The following is a 22,703-nucleotide window of genomic DNA, read 5'->3' as shown; positions in this document are numbered from 1 at the left end:
TGATTACACATTTGACATTCACAAATTAGTTAATTTGTTTCTTATATTAAAGATGGGAGTTAGTATTATTTTAGTTTTCATTGCATAGATTGTTATTATAAATTGTTATTTTCTTAAAGTGTAGATTCTACCTTTAGTGTTTAACATGAGACAGTTAACCAACTTGGAGAGATTAAAAAAATTTGAAAAAAAAAATTACTTAATAGATTTACATTTATCATTTTTAAAAATTAATTTAGTTTATTTATAAATTGATATATAATATAACACACATAAGTATTTCAAAGAGATTATGTAATAATACCCCTCTGGTCCTATTTATAGGGAAGAGAGAGGATTTTTTTGGTCTTATTTACAAGGCATCAAGAGAAATTTTTTGTATAGATGTATAATTTTATCTTTTATTTATTATTTTGTTGATTTTATTTACATGAAATATAATACATGTTAAATAGGGATAAAATTAAAAAGTTACTGAATTTTAAATAAGAATTAATAAAATTTAAAATTTCTCCTTGTCTGTGAAAAAGATGTTAAAAATGACTTGTAAATAAGATCAGAAGAGTATGCTATAATTAATTTTTGGGAAAACTATGCTCTGAGTCCTTATAGTTTTGGTCAAATTTGGTCAAGGTCCCTAGAGTTTATTTTTTAGGATATGCATCCTTATAATTTCAGTCAAATTTGGTCAAACTCCTTCTGTTAACTAACCCTGTTAAAAATGATTACGCGGCAGATGACTAATTAGTTGGCAATTTCTTTACGACGACTGGGCTTCTTTTTCCTCCAAATTGGTGCCGGCAGGGAATGCCAGATCGCCACCTTATTGTGCTCCTGGGATATTTGAGTTTCAAATCTATCATCATCGAAATGGGACACGGTGTCCAAAAGGGGACAATTAAACTTATCTCGTCCATTCCATAAACTTACCCCCCCCCCCCCCAAAAAAAAAAAATGAATGAACGAGGGCAAAGATGAAGAGGTAGGTAATATATCTGAGAAAAGATTATAAGAAGGAACCCAGAGAGACGAGATAATCTAGCAGCATCTGGAAGCAATCTTCGAACCAAACGCAGAAGCAAATAACAGATGAGAATGGGTCTTCCTCGTTTGTAGAGTTGGAGGGAGAGAGGGAGAGAGAAAGAAGAGGTCCAGGGATGGTGATAAACACTAGAGGAAGCATTGCATCTTCAAGTACTCTTTTCTCACATTTAAATCCCCAATATTGAAGGAATGAAGGAAAAACGGAGATGGAGGTATAGATCTGGGAAAGCCTTCCACTATAATATATAATCATTGTATTTGCATCCATTTACTCGCTCTATGCAAGATTCCAAGCGTTCTCTCTGGGTCTGATGCCTTTATTTATTGCGATGTGCAGCCTTCCACCATCACTTAAACAAATCATTTAAAATTGGCTTCATCTGGAAAGGATCTGAAACTCAGATCTGGAAGAAGCGCAAGAAGACGACAATCTGTGACCAAAATCGCGAATGATGGATCTTGGAAGGGGGTTCCTAAAATTGTGAGCTGGCATCAATTTGCGGAACACAAGGCCAGTCATCTTAAAAAAATTGCCAACTCATTAAGTTATTTGCCACATAATTATTTTTAACACTGGTAGTTAACAGAAGGATTTTGAGCCAATTTGACTGAAACTATAAGGACTTATATCCAAGTAAATAAACTCTAGGGACCTTGACCTAATTTGACGAAAACTATGAGGACCTACGACGTAGTTTTCCCTTAATTTTTTAGCTTCCTCAGTTTTTCTAAATTAGTTAGTTAATTCTTAACATCAAGAATCAGACAAGTAAAATTAGAAAATTGCTAAATTTTAAGACAATTATCTAAGATTTTTCCTAGTTCTCATAAGTAAAACAGAACTAATAGAGTACAATGGAACTGCAAAAGCTGAAAGGAATCAAATGGGAGCAAGTTCCCGTGGCTCTCCGGAGGTTCGAACATCACCTTGGAATCTATACCCATGTTAGGAAATTGAATAAGCGAGCAATTCAAGTAATTACTGGTATGCTGCTAAATAATCTCCCAATCAACCAACACACACGGCACTCTGTCAAGTGTTGAGATTGCATCACAAGAACCCTGAGTTCGCGCACAACCTCATCTTGATCTCTCTTGAATACTCACAAACTCGCAGTTCTTGGTGAAGATCCAGATTTTTTCACGGAACCACACATCGAAGTACCACCATTATCCCGAATGAATCTATCACAAAGCAGCGCGGCCAGTGTGATTCACAAAGTCAAAAACATCCAGTTGCACATACTGTTAGCTTTACCACGACCACACTGTAACTCGACGAAATGGCACTGTAATCCAAAAACCCTGAAAAACACTAGGTCTCTGTTGGATAACTCGAAATGCAAGACTAGATTATATGTTGCCCGCGCAGGTATAAAAACTAACGATACGTTACTGGGAGGGCGAGAAATGATGAAATTGTTATGGGGCATCATAACTAGCAGAACGTTATCGGACATTAGACACCAATATTAACTTCTCGTCAATTACTCCACTTGACTTTAGCCTAGAGAAAACTTGAATACTTAATTTTGACCGCTACAACAGAACTTAACAAGAAAGGCAGAACCAAAACCAGATCGCAATGCTCGTAGGAGAACCAAAATGAAACAAGCAGGAATAACGAACTCCAAAGATGGAATTACACTAAGCATAATAAAAGCATTCATGCTAGAATGTAACAAGCAACTCATAATTCTCATGTTGAAATAAAATATTATCAAAATCCAAAATTTTGATAAGAAAATTGGAATTTTAAATTGTTCTAAAGCCATTAATCAAAACAGAGACTGAATCCACTAACTAGTGACCAGACACTGGCACAGCTTAGTTCATTCTCCTAATGAGCTCATTGATGAAATTCTCCCGGTTTCCAGCATCACCACCTTCAACATAGTGGTTTCTTTTCTTCTTTAGTCCACCCAAAGGTGCCCTGAGTTTAAAGGGCCAAAGGAAGTTGTTGGCCTCCTTGAAGTGGGGTCCAACTGTTATGATCTCATGGATAAGATCTTCAGTGGAGATGATTCCATACTTACCCAGTGCCTAAGGTGAGATCAAGGATGGTCAGAAGCATGCAGTAAAAAATATTAACTATAAATAAAAATGGAAATAAACAAATACAGACCTGCTCAATGATAGAATTGTCAGTTAAAGCAATTCTCTGTTTGTTGATCTTACCATAGCCCCTCTTGTAAATGAGTTCTCTTACACTCTTCAAGTTTGGATACCTAAACAAAGACCAGAGTACTCTCATGATGAATAGAGCAAGAAACACCAGAAGCACCCCAATAACACAGGAAAAACTGCTTACCCATAGGTCACATAAGGTTCGACCCTGTGAAGCATATTCATTGTAGCCTTGTTGACTTTAAGAAACACGCCATTGAATATCTGTTTCAGATGAACACAACAATGACTACCTCTCCTTTATGTGACAAATACGAACTTCAAATTCTCAGTGAATGCTCTCTCGAATGTACAACAAAAACAAAAACAGTTTCCATAGAGCCTATGCTAAAATTTGAAGCTCGAGATACAAAAGGGTGTAACAGAGACGAATTTAAGTTCTGCCAAGGGCTCTATTATCATTTGTAGTACCTGCCTCAAACGCAAGAGCTGCAAGATTTTCCTTGTCTTTGGGTGCATGGCATTAATACTGTTAAAGATTAAAGTCCGCATGTATTAGTTCCGTGATGTTTGAAGTTGTAGAGATAGTGAAAATAGCCACACAAAAAAAAAAAAATACATACCCACGGATGCGAACAATAAACAAGAGTTTAGCCTCTGGATCAACATAAAATCCACCTTTCAGCTTTGCCTCACGTTTCAATCTAATCAACTCCTTTTCCTAAAAAGAGAAAACACGGAGAACAGTAAGGAGATACGTAGTTATTATCACAAATTTGGATTATCATCAAAAGATATGACAGGACAAGGATATTTACCTGCTCCTGATACTCCTTGGCATACTGCTTAGCTCTGTTGTAGATCAGCTTTCTGCTCTCAGCTCTCTTCTTTTTTGCAGCTTCGGTCTCCTGTGCCTTGGCCAATGCCCATTCCTCTTCTCTCTTCCTCTTCTTCAACACAGACTCGGGAACAATTGCCTTAACCTCCTCACCCATTTCTATAGGGAATCAACAAAACACAAGGTAAGTGTATGAACAAATGTAGCGAAACTCTTGATTCCAAGAAATCAAAATAAGTATTGGACCCTGTCAATCTCATGCAAGATGACATCCGAAAAAGCTAGTTTCAATAATCTGAAACAGTAATATTCAAAATAAAAATCTCAATCAGGGAATAAGGAATCAAGTTATTCAATCCATCGTTAGCTTGTTCCAGGTACAAAACATGAAAAAAAAAAAAAAAAAGAAGTATATACAAGAGAGCAACAAATGGGGTCATACACAACTCTCCTAAACTAGAGTAAAAATCCAGAATTTTCCAAGCTTGCGGCAATTGAACAGGAACACCAGATAGAACCCATAACGATAGCTAAAAGACGCATTGTAAATAAGGGCTGCCTCTGCAGATTTACTCATCATCTCTAAGACTAACTCATTCGCAACCATTTTCTCCTCTAAATGTGAAAAATTCTCCATTCCCACCACAAGGGACCAATAAATCACATGAAAGACTAACCAATGAACGCGATCGAATTGACGTAAACCCACATATACTACACATAATCGCGGATTGAGAAAAACGCAATAACACTATGGAACTTATACATCTTTCAGAAAAGAACACTCGTCGACAAAGATTAATCTACAGGAAAAAGCATCAAGTTGAAAGGGAACACAGGTATCCAATGCCTACTTACTTAGACGATGGCTGCGGAAGCTCCACTGAATCCAAGCAAAATCTACGGCTTCGCCTGGCTTTTGAAGAATTAGGGTTTTGTAAGGACGGGTAAGCGGAGGCTATTGTGGAACGGTCCGGATTCGTGCTAGTCTGAAGATATTTCCTGGCCGTTGGATGAAAGGCCCACCGGCCCAGTTAGAGTATCCGTGCCTTGGGTCAATGACTTTGCAGGGCAAGCCCAATGTACAATTAGTTAGGCTTCAAAAAATGTAGATATATAATTTGATAACAAAATTAAACAATTATTACTGAGAGAGGTACCTACATTTAACATCAAACAGTATCTCGAATATGATTATCTCTAAAAGAATACTTATGAGTAGCAAAAAAAAAGCAATTACAATAAAATCTACATGCTGGTCAAAAAAATCAACAGTCTGAAAAATAGAAAACATATATAGACATATATTTTTTGTCAAAATATGTATAAACACATATAACAAATTATTTAGACTATTCACAAAATAACAAAAAATATATATACAGAAAATTATTTACTTATTCAAATTATTTAGACCATTATTCAAATGTCTTTCTTCAGACTCAGCATGAAGAATAATAAGTTGATGGGGCAAAAGCTTAGGTCAAATTTTTTAGAATCAACATCCATTATACTTTACCACCAGTATTATTTTTTTCTTCAGTATTTAAAACAATTATTACTGAGAGATGTACCTACATTTAACATCAAACAGTATCTCGAATGTGATTGCCTCCAAAAGAATACTTATGAGTAGAAAAAAAAAAGCAATTACAATAAAATCTACATGCTGGCCAAAAAAATCAACAGTCTAAAAAATAGAAAACATATATATACATATATTTTTTGTCAAAATATGTATAAACACATAACAAATTATTTAGAGTATTCACAAAATAACAAAAAATATATATATACAAAAAATTATTTACTTATTCAAATTATTTAGACCATTATTCAAATGTCTTTCTTCAGACTCAGCACGAAGAATAATAAGTTGATGGGGCAAAAGCTTAGGTCAAATTTTTTAGAATCAACATCCATTATACTTTGCCACCAGTATTATTTTTTTCTTCAGTATTTAACCCAAAGGATGATATAGAAAAAAAAAATAGAATACATGGCAGAATCTGATTGGAAAGGTAATAGTTAGAAGGAACTTGACATAAGTTTTTTTTCATATTTATAAATAATAAAAATACAGGAAAGATTGCAATAAGGTCCCATCTAAGAGAATTAAACACAAAATATCCCTTGAAATTATCAAATTATTTTAAAGTCCCAAGAAATCTCATTGCAAGAGATTTTATTTGTTTAATTACCGAATTGTCCTTGTCTCACTACAAAAAAATAGTGAATTACCAGCAGTCACTTTCTAGCCGTTAAAAAAAAACACTATAAAATAACCATTTCTAATAGTTATAACACAAACCGTAAAAAATCTACAGCGTTTTGATCAGAAATGGTGTAGATCCCACATATTTCTAGCGGTTTTGACCCAACCACTAGAAAATGACTGCCACAACTGTGGTGTTATTTGGCGTGAAGTTGGCACTATATTTCCAGCGTTTAATTTCTAGCTGTTTTGTTGCTGGAATTGCTAGAAAATGTTGTATTTTCTAGCGGTTCAAAAACCGCTAGAAATTTCATTAAAGTTTCTAGCGGTTGCCCTGAAAACTGTTAGAAATAATTTTTTTTTCCCCGAAGAGTCTGGACACGTGGTTGCATCCAAGTGGCAATGGGAGGCAGCGCTACAAATTTCTAACAGTTTTTATAGAACCGCTAGAAATTTCTAGTTGTTTTCATGGAACCGCTAGAAATGTCGCAAGAAATTTTAAAATTTCAAATTCAGATTTCCCTCCTACCTGACAATTTTTAGCCGTTATTAGCCGCTAGAAAATTCTTACCGTTACTCTTAAATTTGGTTCAGTTTTTTAAAAATAAAAAAATTGTCATTTGTAGCGGTTACATAACTGCAAAAAACTAACAAAACCGCTAGAAAAGATATAAAACCGTTGCAAATAGTAAACAACAGCTAAAAAATTCTCACTAATCTCTATAAATACCATCTCACCTCATTATTCATTTACTCTATTTCTTTTCCTTCCTCTGCTATTCTTCTTTATAATTCTCTTTTTTCTTCTTACTCTCTCACATGGTAGTTTTTCTCTCTTATTTATATGGTAAAATGATATTTATTTTATAAATCTTAATTTCTTTTTTTATCTTTATGTATAGTTTACTAACATATTTATTTAACTTTTTCTTTCAGATTTTTTTTTCTTTATATTTGTCATGCCCTCCTCAACTAATTCAACCACTTTTCAACATAAAAGTTAAGGTTTAATACTACAAATTATCTCATCTTCAATTTAACTATCTTATTAAATTAAATTCAATTCAATTCATTTGACACAACTATAATTTAATTACTTATTATTATCACAAAATTTAAATATATAACATGTAATAAATTGGTAAATACACATATTAACATAATTCTATGATATAATCTATTTAATAGTTTTTTTATTAATAATATTCTATTTTATAATAATGAAAATTTTGAATTTTATTTTTTTCCTGGAATAAATTTTGTAGCGGTTCTGAAACCACTAGAAAAATTTTAAAAAATTGGAAAAATTTTGTAAAATTTAAATTCAATCCACTTGGTGCCAAATTTTTAGCGGTTAATAATGTTAGAAAAGTTTGGTGATAATTTGAAAATTTCGTTTCCTAGCAAAAATAAAACTTAGTGCACAACTTTCTAGCGATTCTATGAAAATTTCCTAGTGGTTTTGAACCGCTAGAAAATTTATTGCATTTTTGTTTTTTTATTAACCACTAGAAATTTTTTAGCGTTTTGACCATACTATGTAACAGTTCCTTTAATTGCTAGAAAACTGTTTCTTACACTTGATTTTCTAGCAGTTTTTCTAACCGCTACAAAGGCTATTTATAGCGGTTAAAACCGCTAGAAAAATCGTAATTTAATCTCTAGAAAATACATATTTTTTGTAGTGTTTTTTCTAAAGTATGTATTGACAACTGAAAGTGTAATCGTTAATAACTTAAAGTGTAGCAATTAACAACTATCGTGATAGATATTGACAACTCATGCATTATATTTTTTATTATGAGCTAAGAAAATATGTTGTTAATATCTGTTGCGATAATTGTTAATCATTATACCTTAAGTTGTTAACGATTGCTTATTTAGTTATCAATGCATAACTAAAAAAAAGGCAATTTGATAATTAAATAAATAAAATTTCTTGTAATGAGGTTCCTTAAGAATTTAGAATAATTTGATGATTTTAATAGACCTTTTTATATTTAATTCTTGTAGGTGGGATCTTATTACAATATTTTTAAGAAAAATATATGAATTATTCTATAGACTTCATATGAAGTATGAGGAAGGGTATCAACTTTTAATTAAAATAAAGTAAAAGTATGATTTTAATTTTATGCAAAGTTTTAGTTTATTTTATTAACTTTAAGAAATATATTTGTATTCCTTTAATTTTCGAATCATTAACAAAAAAAAATAACATTGAGATCTTAAAGATTGACAAAACATTCTCAAATGTTAACATATTAAATTTAATTTTCAAAATAACTGTGATTATCATAAAAAAAAATCATCGTCTAAAACTAATAATTTTAAGATAAAAATATCTTTTTGGAAAAAAATTAAGAAACTAAATTGAAATATTGTATAAAAACTTGTGTGATAATAAAACTTAGAAAAGACTGTTTAGTAGAAATGAAAAATGTATAAAGTACGAGTGACTGAAAGGTTGAAACAAGAGAACTAAATTGATCTACAATAGATTGAAGAGCTACGAAAAATTGATGTTATAGTTCAGAAATTTTCATCTAGTGTTTAAGAGATTTACGATAGAGTAAATTTAAAAAGTTTTTTTAAAAAAAATTGTTGTAAAACTACAAGAAATAAGAAGAATGAAGAATAGCAAGAGATAGAGAAGACAATGGCCTTTTCTCATTCACTTTGGTTCAAGGTACAAATGTCTCATGCATGCCTTCTATTTATAGGCGTCCAAGCATTGAAGTCCTATACTAATGTTACAAAGGAATAAAGAACATCATAATGGCATTAACAATGAGAAACTCCTCTCAAATCATTCATTAGGGAGGTTATGTAGTTTATGAAACTTGAAGGTAAGGAATCCTATGAGAGTTCTAAGGGTTAGGGGTTATGGACATCCACTTGTGCAATATTCATAACACTCCCCCTTGGATGTCCATAATAAGCATTGTGCCTTATTAAAACCTTACTAGGAAAAACCCATTAGGATAAAAACCTAGTGAAGGAAAAATGAGTACATAATATTTACTTCCCCTAATGATAACATCATTTTAAGTCTTTAAGTCTGCGCATTCCAATACCATACACTAACTTCTCAAATGTTATAGTCGGTAGTGTCTTGGTAAACAAATCAGCAAGGTTGTCACATGAGCGAATTTGCTGAACATCTATATCACCACTTTTCAAAAGATCATGAGTGAAAAAAAACTTTGGAGAAATATATTTTGTTCTGTCTCCTTTGATATATCCTCCATTTAATTGAGCTGTGCATGCTGTATTGTCTTCATATAATACTGTTGGAATCTTCTGTTCAAGGGAAAAACCACACATTTTTTTGAATATGTTGAGTCACTGACCTCAGCCAAACACATTCTCGACTTGCCTCATGAATTGCAATTATTTTCGCATGATTTGATGAGGTAGCTGATAAAGTTTGTTTTGTTGAATGCCATGAGATAGCTGTACCTCCACAAATAAATAAATATCCTGTTTGAGACTTGCCTTTATGTGGATCTGATAGAAATCCTGCATCTGCATAGCCAATTAATTGTGATTCCGATTCATTAGAGTAAAATAATCCCATATCAATTGTCCCTCGAAGATATCGAAATATATGCTTAATTCCATTCCAATGCGTTCTTGTTGGGAAAGAACTAAATCTTGCCAATAAACTAACAACAAATGCAATATCAGGTCATGTTGAATTAGCAAGATACATTAACGTACCTATGGCACTAAGATATGGTACTTCAGGACCAAGAAGTTCTTCCTCATCTTCTTGAGGACGAGAAGGATCTTTATCCTCATCCAGTGATCTTACAACCATAGGAGTAGATAATGGATGTGCCTTATCCATATAAACTCGCTTTAATACTTTTTCAGTATAAGTTGATTGATGGAGGAAAATTCCATTTGCCAAGTGCTCAATTTGCAAGCCAAGGCAAAAACTTTGTTCTTCCAAGGTCTTTCATTTCAAATTCTTTCTTTAAACAATCAACTGCTTTTTGAAGCTCTTCGGGAGTTCCAATTATATTTAAGTCATCCACATAGACAGCAATTATAACAAACTCTAATCCATTTCTTTTTATAAAAATAAATGGGCAAATTGGATCATTTTTATAACCTTCTTTCAATAAATATTCACTAAGTCGGTTATACCACACTCTTCTAGATTGTTTTAATCCATAGAAGGATTTATGCAAACGAATTGCATAATTTTCTCGAGAACTCTTACATGCCTCCGGCAATTTAAATCCTTCAGGGATTTTCATATAAATCTCAATATCTAAAGAACCATATAAATATGTCGTAACAGCATCCCTTAAACGCATTTCAAGTTTTCTATGGACTGCCAAACTAATTATATATCTTAAAATGATTGCATCCACCACAAGAGAATATGTCTCTTCATAATCAATACCAGGTCTTTGTGAAAACCCTTGTGCTATAAGCCGTGCTTTATATCTAACAATCTCATTTTTCTCATTTCGTTTGCGCACGAAGACCCATCTGTATCCAACTAGTTTCACACCATTTGGTATATGGACTACAGGTCCAAAAACTTCACGCTTTGAAAGTGAATTTAACTCTACTTGAATTGCATCTTTCCATTTTGACCAATCATCTCTATGTCTACATTCTTCAACTGATGTAGGTTCAAGATCCTCATGTTGATTAATTATTTCAACAGCAACATTATATGAAAAAATATTATCAACAACTGTGTTCTCTCGGTTCCATCTTTTTCCTGTAGTAACATAACTTATTGAGATTTCTTCATTATTTTTAGGCACCTGAGCCTCCTCTGAGGTCTTTTGATTAGTTATGTTTCGGTCCTCTCCTATAGGACTTGCCTCCTCAATTTGACTATCATGACCATCATGATTATTTGCTCCTTTTTTCTTTCTAGGAGTTTTATCTTTGGAACCGATTGGTCTACCCCGCTTCAGGCGTGGTTTGGTTTCACTTGCACTTTCTAGTTGTCCTACTGCGACATCAATTCTAATTGGAGCATTTTCAGCTGGAATGTGAGATTTAGTAATTCTCTTAGGATCAGTAAATGCATTTGGTAATTGATTTGCAATGTTTTGCAAATGGATTATTCTTTGAACTTCAAGGTCACATTGTTGTATACGAGGATCTAGATGAGATAATGATAATGCTTTCCATATAATTTCTTTATCCAGCTGCTTATTATCTCCCCCTAATATTGGAAAAATTGTCTCATCAAAATGACAATCGTCAAAACGTGCTGTAAACAAATCTCTTATTAATGGTTCTAAATACTTAATTATAGAAGGAGATTCATAGCCAACATATATCCCTAACCTTCTTTGAGGTCCCATCTTTGTGTGCTGTGGTGGAGCAATAGGGACAAATACCGCACATCCAAAAATTCTAAGATAGGAAATATTTGGCTCTCGACCAAAAGTTAATTGTAACGGGGAGAATTCATGATAACTTGTTGGCCTGATGCGTATAATTGCTGCTGCATGCAGAATTGTATGCCCCCAAGCTGAAATAGGAAGTTTTGTTCTCAAGAGCATTGGTCTAGCAATCAATTGTGTTAGAAACAATCTCACCCAAGAGGGGGGTGAATTGGGTGAGTTACAAAAATTTTAAATTAAATGCGTGACAGTATTGAATAAAAACAGAGAGTCAGAGTAAGGAGAAATTTAACCGCAGAGAGAAGACACAAGATTTATACTGGTTCGGTCTAAACCACGTGACCTACTTCCAGTCCCCAGAACACCTCTGAGTATTTCACTATCTTCCAAGATCGACAGGGCTCTTGGTGCCTCGGTACAGTAATTGAATCGCTCAATCACTCCCCCTTACTCCCGTAAGGATACAAGCCCTCTCAAGAGTCCACACTCTTGAGTATCACTCAGGTATTTAATAAGAATAGTAATTGGCTCTCTTACAGAGTGAATTTAATGATGAACACTGATGCTCGATAGTAACGTGAAAACAGAGTATTGAATGCTAGACAAAATAATCGCAGGTGGTAGTTCCGGTATTCAATACTTCATTAATGCTTCTTCGCGCCTTTTATAGTTGATATCGTTAAGTAGCCGTTAGACGGAAGAGCTTCTAGCCGTTGTGACTCCGTTTGCGTGTTTCGCTGGTTTCAACGGCTCCGCCATTAATGCGTCTGAGCTTCTGACACTGTAGGTTGCAGTCTACGTAATCCCGTTGAAGAGCCGTTGCATTCGTTTTCATTAATCTGCATATTTTAAGCTTTAAGCAAATAAGAGTCTTGCGGTGAATACTTTAGTCATGAACTAAGAAGAGAAAACAAATTCATCATTCAAAGATTTGTGACGAAATGATTTTTCTATAAGAAGAGCAGAAAGACATTCTGGTTCTGTTTGATCGAAGAGATGATCGATTACTTGATGATAGATCATGTTATCGATAAACAGAATGAAGATTTTTCGAATTAGTTCACTAATATTATCGATCAAGTGTTGGATCATTGACTTTAAGAATTATCATAGTAAAAGGAAATCGTTCCATGATCGAACAAGTGATCGAACACTTGTTTGATCGAACAGATTATCGATAATTCAAATGTTATTGAAATGAAACTTCAGTCATTGATGATCGAACAACTTATCGATAAATGTATGATGGATAATGTTATCGATAAACCATGGGTATGAATGTATTCAATGAAAGACACAGACTATCTGAAATGATCGAATAGGTGATCGATCAATGAATGTTCGAACAAGTGATCGAATAAAGTGAGAAAAGAAATTTAATCCTGTAAGGCAAAGAAACTGATTATCGATCACGTTTTGTGAAAACATGAGTTTCAGGGAATTGAATGATTGATCATATTATCGAAAAACCAATGATCGATTAGGTGATCGAAAATAGTTTAACATAAGTTAATGCGAATATAGCAATCCTTAGACTCTTTATCGATCATGTTATGTGAAAAGTTATTTATGCAAACAAGTTAAATTTATCGATAATGTTATCGATAATTTGGTTGCAGGAAAACTAAATAAAAGTAGATAAAGACATTGATTATCGATCATGTGATCGATAATTTTATGATCAATAAGGTTATCGATCCATCAGTAAAGATGATTACCTGCATTAAGAGAGTTAGAGCATAATGTTCGAACATGTGATCGATAAACAAGTGATCGAGAATATGATCGACAAATTGGTAACAGACTTAATGTGCAGAGCAAGTAGATTGTGTTACCTTTTATCGAAGTCGTTATTGATAACTGATTTATCGATCATGTGATCGATAAATATACTTCAGATTTGGTTCTCTTTATCAGTAACTTCATTGTTTAACTGATATTATCGATCAGTTGATCGATAATTAACCATAATCTTGTGTGATTTCCACGTTAGCGATAATCGATCATTTTATCGATTAACTACTTATCGACTGGTTCTTCGATCAAAATGCCTACTATAAACCTGATTTATACTTGAACAATTATCTGTAACCTTAGCGATAAATGATTGTTCGATCAATTGATCGATCAAAATACTTAATTCAAATTATCTGACTTTGTTATCATCAAAACTATAATCCTAACAAATTGGAGGCGTTTAATGAATGACTCTGCTAGGCCATTTTGAGTGTGGACATAAGCAACCGATTTTTCTACTGTTATTCAAGTTGCCATGCAATAATCATTAAAAACTTGAGATGAAAACTCACTAGCGTTATCAAGACGAATTGTCTTAATTACATGGTTTGGAAACTGTGCTCTTAATCGAATTATTTGAGCAAGTAATCTAGCAAATGCTAAATTACGTGTTGATAACAAACAAACATGGGACCATCTTGTAGATGCATCTGTTAAAACCATAAAATATTTGAATGGTCTACATGGTAGATGGATAGGTCCACATATATCTCCTTGGATACACTCTAGAAATGTAGGAGATTCAACTCCTATTTTTGTCAATGAAGGCCTTATAATTAATTTGCCTTGAGAACAAGCAGCACATGAAAATTCTTTAAATTGAAGAATCTTCTGGCTCTTCAATGGGTGTCCATGTGAATTTTCAATAATTCTTCGCATCATAGCTGATCCGGGATGGCTTAACCGGTCATGCCAAACAATAAATGTATCTTTATCAGTAAACTTCTAGTTTACTGTAACATTTGTTTCAATTGTACTAATATTTGTATAGTAAAAACCAGAAAATAATGTCGATAATTTTTCCATGACATATTTTTCTCCATTTCTTACCATTGTAACATGCAAATATTCAATGTTCTTCTCATTTATAGTCTCAACATGATATCCATTTCAGCGGATATCTTTAAAACTTAATAAATTTCTTTGAGACTTAGAGGAATATAAAGCATCACTAATAACAAATTTTGTTCCTCTGGGTAATATTATAATTGCTCTTCCGGAACCTTCAATTAGTTTTGTATTACCCACTATAGTATTGATGCTTGCACTATTTATCGTAAGATGAGAAAATATTTTCTATCTTTGAGTATAGTGTGTGTTGTAGCACTATCTATCAAGCATATATCTTCATTCTTGTGCCCAGTAAAAGGAAGAGAAACATCCATATTCTTCACACACAAAAAACATTCATTAACATAAATTCGAAGTATATCATGATTAATAATACTCTTAAAAGAAGAGAAATAATAAACATAAACTAAATTAAAAAGCATAAATAAAGCAAACTGAAATTATCCAAATTCTTCTAATCATGATTCTCAAAGAAATCAGCCACATCCAAATGTTCTATAGCATCCAGGCCATTAGCATCATCTAGCTCATTGATATCATCATTTTTGTATGCAAAATTTGCCTCCACATCATCAGTTTGAAAAGTCAAATTTGCTTCCACATTATTTGAACTTCTTTTTATAGAGGCCTGATAAAGTTTTGCTAGATGCTCAGGCATACGACAGGTACGTGACCAATGTCCTTTCATGCCACACCAGTAACATTGATTTTCAACAACTCTTGAAGGGTCATTCTTATCTTTTTTCTGTCCATCACCAAGTTTCTTCTTTTGGTGGATATTTGGGTTATAATTGTTACTTCCCCCACCATAATAACGGTAATTTGTGCGTCCCCTACCACGACCACGACCACGTCCACGTATATGATGATTATTACATACAGTCACATTCGCTTCAGGGAATGGAGCTGATCCAGTGGGATGGATCTCATGATTTTTCATTAATAGCTCGTTATTTTGTTCAGCCACAAGAAGACATGAAATCAATTCAGAATATTTCTTAAAACTCTTTTCACAATATTGCTGCTGCAGGAGCACATTTGAAGTATGAAAAATTGAAAAAGTTTTTTCTAATAAGTCCTCATCTGTTATTTTCTCACCACATAATTTCAATTGAGAACTTATTTTGAAAATTGCTGAATTATATTCAGTCACAGATTTAAAATCTTAGAGCCTCAAATGCATCTATTCATAACGAGCTTTAGGCAAAATTACCGTTTTTTAATGATCGTATCTTTCTTTTAAATTATTCCACAATTCTAACGGGTTTTTCACCGTCAGATATTCAGCTTTCAACCCTTCATGTAAATGGTGGTGTAGGAAAATCATGGCCTTAGTCTTGTCTTGGCTAGTTGCTTCATTTCCAAGTAAAATAGTAGTTCCTAGACCTTTGGCATCTAGATGGATTTCAGCATCTAAGACCCAAGACAAATAATTTTTTCTAGTGATATCAAGAGCCGTAAACTCGAGTTTGGTAAGATTAGCCATGGATCAAACTAAAATGATAATAACAAAAATTATAATTATAATAAAATTGATACACACTGAAACATAATAAATAAAATATTAGGATTCAAAAGTCACTAATAAATAAATTATTCCTTTAAAATTATAAACAAAATAAATGAATAAATAAACAATGACAAATAAACATATATGAGAAGGGAAAAAAAAGATAAACAACACAAATAATTAGTTACAATAATAATATAGAGACAATGTATATAAATATATATAGGGGGAAGGGGGGAAAGCAGTAATATAAATAAATATATAAATATTACAATAGACTTACTAATATATAATAACAATTTAAATTAAAAACAAAGATAATGCTACAGTGAAATAATGATATAATGATAGAAACAAAAATATAAACAGTGTGAATTATATATATATGTATATGAGAGTTAGTACAACACAGATAAAATAATGTAAAACACCATAGATACCAAATGGAGATGATACATAAATTACATCAATTATTTAAAACAAACATAATATTTTACAATATGACAACAAAATAAAATGACTTAAAATAAAAACAGAATGTTAACATAATATAAAGCACAAAAAGGAGAAAAATAAAATAACATAATGTTAACATAAAATAAAAAAATATAACATAATGAAAAAATTAAAATGTAAAGAAAAGAACAATAGAGTAACATTATATAATATAAAGCATGATAATTAAAAAAAGGAGATAATATAAAGTTAATATGTAGTCAATACATAGATATATATTATGATGATTGAGTAAGGAGATAATTAGACGATGAGAAGAATGCATCATCTTACGAAGGGTTTATACCTCAAATTTTCAGAGCAAAGTCGTGCTGATAACATGTTGTAAAACTACTAGAAATAAGAAGAATGAAGAATATCAAGAGATAGAGAAGACAATGGCCTTTTCTCATTCACTTTGGTTCAAGGTACAAATGTCTCATGCATGCCCTCTATTTATAGGCCTCCAAGCATTGAAGTCCTATACTAAGGTTATAAAGGAATAAAGAACATCATAATGGCATTAACAATGAGAAACTCCTCCCAAGTCATTCATTAGGGAGGTTATGTAGTTTATGACACTTGAAGGTAAGGAATCCTATGAGAATTCTAAGGGTTAGGGGTTATGGACATCCACTCATGCAATATTCATAACAAAAATAACTTTTTTCAGGGAAAAAAGGGTTTTTATCGCTCAATTGCATTTGGTTTTCAAATCCATTCTGCTGAGAATTACATGTTTTATAACCACACATTTTGTTATTGAGGGATTGTTGACGACAAGTAGGTGTGTTTGTGAACAAAGATTTGATTTCCAAAAAAATTATTACTACCTCCGGTCTTTAATATAAAACCCTATTTGACTTTTATTTTGATCCTAAATATAAGACTCTAATTCACTTTGTCTCTAATATTTATGTATTTTTTTCCAAGATAATCCTTTTAACAATGATAGTTCTAGCCAATACACTTGATTAACAAGAATATTTTAAAAAAGACAACACATATTTATGACAAATAACCAACTTAACTTATTTCCTTAATCTCCTCAAATTAGTCAACTAGCTCTTATAATTAGGATCGGAGGTAGTAGCAATTTCTTGATTTTGTCAATAATTGCCCTACTCTGTTATGCATTTTGATTTTGGGTTGCCAACAATTTCAGCTGCTCATCAACGGTGTGCCAAATCTTTGTTTTTGTCAATAGTCACTTACTCACTTCAATGTTCTTAAATATCAAACTTGTGTGTTTGTGATCTGGGCACTTTATATGAAAATATTCTATCATCATTTCTTCTTTTTTTTATAACAATTCTATCATCATTTCTAAAAGCAATATACCTTGTATACACTCGATCTTATATAGTAAATTCTTGCCATTTCTTATTTTATATTTTTAAAGCTAATAATATGTGTTTAAACTGTGAGTTAGAACTGATTAAAAGCCAATACAGTAATAAAAGAGTCTTTTTAACCTATACCACCAAGTCAATAACTCGCTACTAGTTAGTCCATAGGAGGGCTAACCCACCCTTTTATTTTTTTTTTCAGTTTTATTACTTATTAGAATTATATTTGAAATATTTGAATGAAAAACAAAAATTTTATTATATTTTTTTTGTATATTGTATAATAAAAAATATTTAAAAATATTTATTTTTAATAAAAAGATGAATAACCTACCAACCCAATAAAGATAGGTTATTTTACAAGCTTAGGCCGCCACAGGCCAACTTGGCCTGTAGTCTGCGGGCTGGCAAGTATTAACCAATTTCCCTTAAGATCAATCTCGTTTTATCATAAACACTTGGGTTTACCTTGGCTTTTTAATGTGTATCGTATTTACTCAATCTACGAGCTGAGGCTACCTTCAAACCTTTTTGCAAACCAGATGTGAATCATGTTCGAGATTTTCCAGTAAGAAACAGTGCACAAGCTCCACAGCATATATTGCAAATTTTCTTCTCACTTTCACCTGCCAGTTGTGTGGGCATGTGTGTTTTGACTAGGTCACTTAAGAGGCATGCCATGTGTCAATCCTTATGTCGACGCTAATTAAGTGCCTGTTTGGATCAGCGATTGGAAAAGCAGTTTATAGGAAAAGTAGCTTATAGAAAAGTAAAGTTGGTAAAAGTTAAATTGGATAAGCTGAATTGTGTTTGGATTGGATTTCAAAAAAGTTAGTTTGCAAAAGTGATATTAGTAAAATCTTGTTTGGATTATAGTTGAGTAAAAATAAGTTTGGCTAAAAAATTACCAAAATGGGTATGGATTTTAATAAATAATGAAACATGATAAAAAATTGGTTTCACATAATATAATAAAATTAAAATAATTTAATATGAAGAAATCAAATTTAATGAGTGAATTAAATTTTAAAATTTTAAAGAAATCATAAAAAATGTTTTAAGAAGACTGAGAGATGAAAAAGAAGACTGAGGGGTGAAAAAGAAGAGACCGAGTTAGAAGGAAAATGCAGATAAGAGAGAAAAAAAAGAATCCTTTCTGACATTGCAGAACGGCTAACCCGAAAAGCTCTTCTGATTTAATTGATAAGCTCCTTCTTGGAGCTTATTCCAATTGAGCATCCAGAAAGCTTAAAAATATATAAGCCCAATCAGTTCTAAACTCTGCCAAATAGGTCCACCTAATTTAAGCTGCTTATTTTAAAATTTAAGTTCTTTTTGCTGACCCAAACAGACCCTAAATGTTGCTACGATACAAGAGTGGGTCCATTACTTATGAACACGAATGTTCAAAATATCATAGAAGTCAATGTTTCCGCAAATTGGCCAGCTCGGATTTATAAAAATAAATAATTGACTGGTTCAAACCGATTAATTAGTTTTTATCGATTTAGTTGAATTTAACTAAACTGCCTCCCATTTTAATGCAAGAATTACTTCGTTAAGTTAATTATTTATAATAAATATGAGATAATTTTTTAAAAGTATACTTTTTAACTATAATTATTCTTAAATGAAAGTTCTTTTAACATGTGTAATCAATATGGGTACTTTGAATAATAAATTATAAATATATGAGACAAAACAGATCATAATAATCAAATTTGACTCTCAATTATTAAGGATTGGAAGCAATTTCTTATTTTTTGTTGATTCCAAATCAAAATAGATATCAATTGTCTAAATTTTTGGTTAAATCAGCCAATCTAATCCAATTTTATATACTATAGTTTCAAGTGATCGACATAATATGAACACTATGCCTTGTTGTTTTGTGTTTCCTCCTCAATGGAGGAAAGCAGATAGAACAAGGAGTTAGATATCATGGATTTTTTTTTTTTATGGAAAAATGTGGGAAGCACCTCCTTTAAACTTTTCTTAAAGTACCACGTTGCGACTTTAACCTTCTACGGATGCCATAGGTAATTTCCTAAAGTCTAATGCCCTTAATCTCCACACAGACATCACCTTATCCTTGCCCGTTGCCACGTATAAAGTATGAACTACCTTCATGTGGCTACTTTTATTTCTTAATTCCTTCATATCCTACCAAACTTTCAATGTTGAAAAGAAGCATGATTTGTTCATACCTAACAATATTTTTAGCTTAAAAATCACCTTTTTATTTAAAAAAAAAAATCAAAACATCTCTCTTCCTTTCCATTGTCCTGGAAAATAACTTCATCTTACTAAAAAGTGACCTAAATGTAAGTGTTTTTAAAAGCAGTTTTTTAATAATAATTTATGAAATATGAGGTAAATATATGAATATGCATGAGTTTAGATGAAAGTACTTATAAACATTTAAAATAAGTATGTGCAAACAAGCCCGAAGTAGATTGCCATAGATGCTCAAGTAATGCCATGTGTTGAAAGGCCAAATTTTTTTATAACCATAGTTCAATCCGCAACGCTTCTTAAGAGACATGTCATCTTCTCAAATTGAAGTTGCGAGTAACTTGCCCAAGTTTGGGTAGAGATGCAATATTTTAGTTTATTTTCTCTGTTTTAAAGGTTCAATGCAATGTTTATTAGTTGTAGGAATATGGCTGCAACAACTGAATAGTGAATTGGTTCAAGTCGTACCGGACACGTTGTCTTTAAAAGTGTGAGATAGTTTATATAAACTTAAACCTCCTCTTTCTTAAGTAACGTGAGACTTTACTTTTGATACACTCACATATATTCACAACATTATTACTTTTTTTTTAATTGTACCTTTGTTTTATAATCTCAATGCCCCATTTATAGATACACTTCCCTTTTTTTCTTGTTTTTTTTTTAAAAAAAGTTGAGATAGGTTGAGTTCTGAAGATTCAGTAGCTAGGATTAAGATGTATTTTATAATTCATATGGTATTTACAAAGGTACTTACAATATATTTTATCTTGCCTTTTCTATAGGAGTTAAGTAACTAATATGCTGAGTTATTTGTTAAAAATATGCGTTGATTTTTCTAAAATACTATCTCTAGTCATGTACGTGCATTAGAATTATCCCTCTATAATTGATACGGATAATTTGAAAAAAAATTACAAATTTATGAAGCAAAAGTGATTAATATCTTATATTTAAGGTCAGAGTAAACTAAAGGAAGTACCTATTAATAAGATCATCATATTAACGGCAATAGTATTTGAACTCATGCACTTGCAAGATATAGACTGATTTCTTATTAACTGGATATTTTTTTTCTTTTGCTGATTTTGTTTTTTATTAATGATAAATTGAATTAAGGCAAATTTGAATGGTGGAAGAGATATTCAAACGCTTAACGAGAAGTATTTGGATTAGTTTTTTAAAAATAATTTTACAGCATTCAAGATAATTGAATAAGTGTAGGAGAAGAATTTTATTTCAATTTACACCAAAAAAAAAACTTTTTTTTAAGGGTTTCTAAGAGTTTCTACATGCCCCGAATGTCACTCTGTCCGGTGATCCTGCATTTAATTGTTGCTGCCAATTTTCCTCTGAATGCGGCTTTGATTTGGACTTATTTTCGGTGATGATTCCTGCATGTCATTATCAAGGCAATTGGCAGCATCCTATTCGATTCCGCACTCATTTTCCCGGCTCTTTCTTTCTGGCCCGCTATTTCCCAGGCATATTCAGCAATTCACTGAATGTCGCCTCCTTTTTTCTATTTACTTACACACCGCATCCAAACGTGACGATCACACTGCAAATTGGAGTAGCTTCATCTTTAACAGGAATCTTATTCCCTTTAAGATTGGGATTCAATTCAAGCAACTGTTTATATAATTTACAACCAATCAAATATCATTTAAATGACTTTTCTTTTTAATTTAACATATCAATTTAAATATAAAATAATCGAATATTATGGATATAAATTGAGATAGTACTCAACAAACATAACAGAGACAACATAGAAATTTAAAGACCCATAAATAAAGACGGAAGTAGCATGCATCAATAATAAATCTGTTTTTCGATTGATCTAAGTGCTTGATGGTAATAATAAATCTGTTTTAATAAAGAGATTTATAACCTAATTGTATAAAAACTTTGGTATTGTTGAAAGGCCACGACTTCAATCATACTTATAAGAAATGCATGCTTTAAGATAAGAGCATGTTATCCGTCCAACAAGGAAGTTAATATGAACGCGCTAGCTTAGGTTAACAACTTTTTGAAATTTCTAAAGTTGTCTATGCGTGTTTACCTTAAAAAAGCCAAATAAAGAAAAAAGATTGGCAAAATTTCATAACATTTGAAATTTGAAATTCTAAAAGGTTCCCCAACACTAGGGTTAGGATTTTTTAGGCTAAGGTGGTTAAAGTGGGATTCGATCCCACCGCTCCTTAAATCCCAAAAGACTAATACGTTGTGTGAAATGATTTATAATCATCTTTTTAATCCTAATTTATGAAATATAAGGTAAATATATAATAGGAGTTTGATTTTAACTTATGTGAACGTACTTATAAATGCTTATATATTGTAACTTCAAACAAGCTGCAAGTGCACATTGGGCCACCAAACGTCTTTGTTAAAATTCCATTTTGAGACAAATAACCGTTCGCTTGAAATTACTTATAAACGAATTTTCAATTATAATTTACGAAATACGAAGTAAGTATATGAGAGAAATTTTATCTTGACTTACATAAAATATGGTTATAAGTACTTATAGTGTATCTAAACAGATTTTGCTTATTGAAATGACCCTTTTGAAATTTCCATTTTGAAATATTATTTTATTAGAAATTCTTCAAAAATATTTGAGGTTTAT

The 22,703-nt window shown here is 32.0% G+C and overlaps 2 protein-coding genes across 4 annotated transcripts; both read right to left on the bottom strand.

The window, feature by feature from the left end:
* Nucleotides 1–2,665: 2,665 nt before the first annotated feature.
* On the bottom strand, nt 2,666–22,621 carry LOC114745915 (60S ribosomal protein L7-2). 3 transcript variants are annotated; one of them, XM_028934088.1, is made up of 8 exons: nt 22,616–22,621; nt 4,868–4,909; nt 3,990–4,168; nt 3,795–3,892; nt 3,643–3,700; nt 3,356–3,435; nt 3,170–3,272; nt 2,666–3,087 (listed from the first exon to the last, which is right to left on the bottom strand). In XM_028934088.1, the coding sequence occupies exons 3-8, from the start codon at nt 4,164–4,166 to the stop codon at nt 2,872–2,874; spliced, it is 732 nt and encodes a 243-aa protein (XP_028789921.1). In that variant the 5' UTR covers nt 4,167–4,168; nt 4,868–4,909; nt 22,616–22,621; the 3' UTR covers nt 2,666–2,871. The 3 variants fall into 3 exon arrangements, with proteins under 3 accessions (XP_028789921.1, XP_028789922.1, XP_028789920.1); XM_028934089.1 differs by lacking the exon at nt 4,868–4,909 and adding an exon at nt 15,089–15,090 and having other exon boundaries at nt 22,616–22,620; XM_028934087.1 differs by lacking the exons at nt 4,868–4,909; nt 22,616–22,621 and adding an exon at nt 4,687–4,735.
* Nucleotides 14,931–15,416, bottom strand: LOC114745923 (uncharacterized). Its single transcript, XM_028934097.1, has one exon. The coding sequence runs from the start codon at nt 15,414–15,416 to the stop codon at nt 14,931–14,933; it is 486 nt and encodes a 161-aa protein (XP_028789930.1).
* Nucleotides 22,622–22,703: the final 82 nt, after the last annotated feature.

This window comes from Neltuma alba, unplaced genomic scaffold (assembly GCF_004799145.2).
Source record: "Neltuma alba isolate B1F8T4 unplaced genomic scaffold, ASM479914v2 tig00004861_pilon, whole genome shotgun sequence".
Lineage (NCBI taxonomy): Eukaryota > Viridiplantae > Streptophyta > Magnoliopsida > Fabales > Fabaceae > Neltuma > Neltuma alba.
The sequence above is the reverse complement of the archived record's forward strand: the minus strand, read 5'-3'. Positions and strand labels throughout refer to the sequence as shown.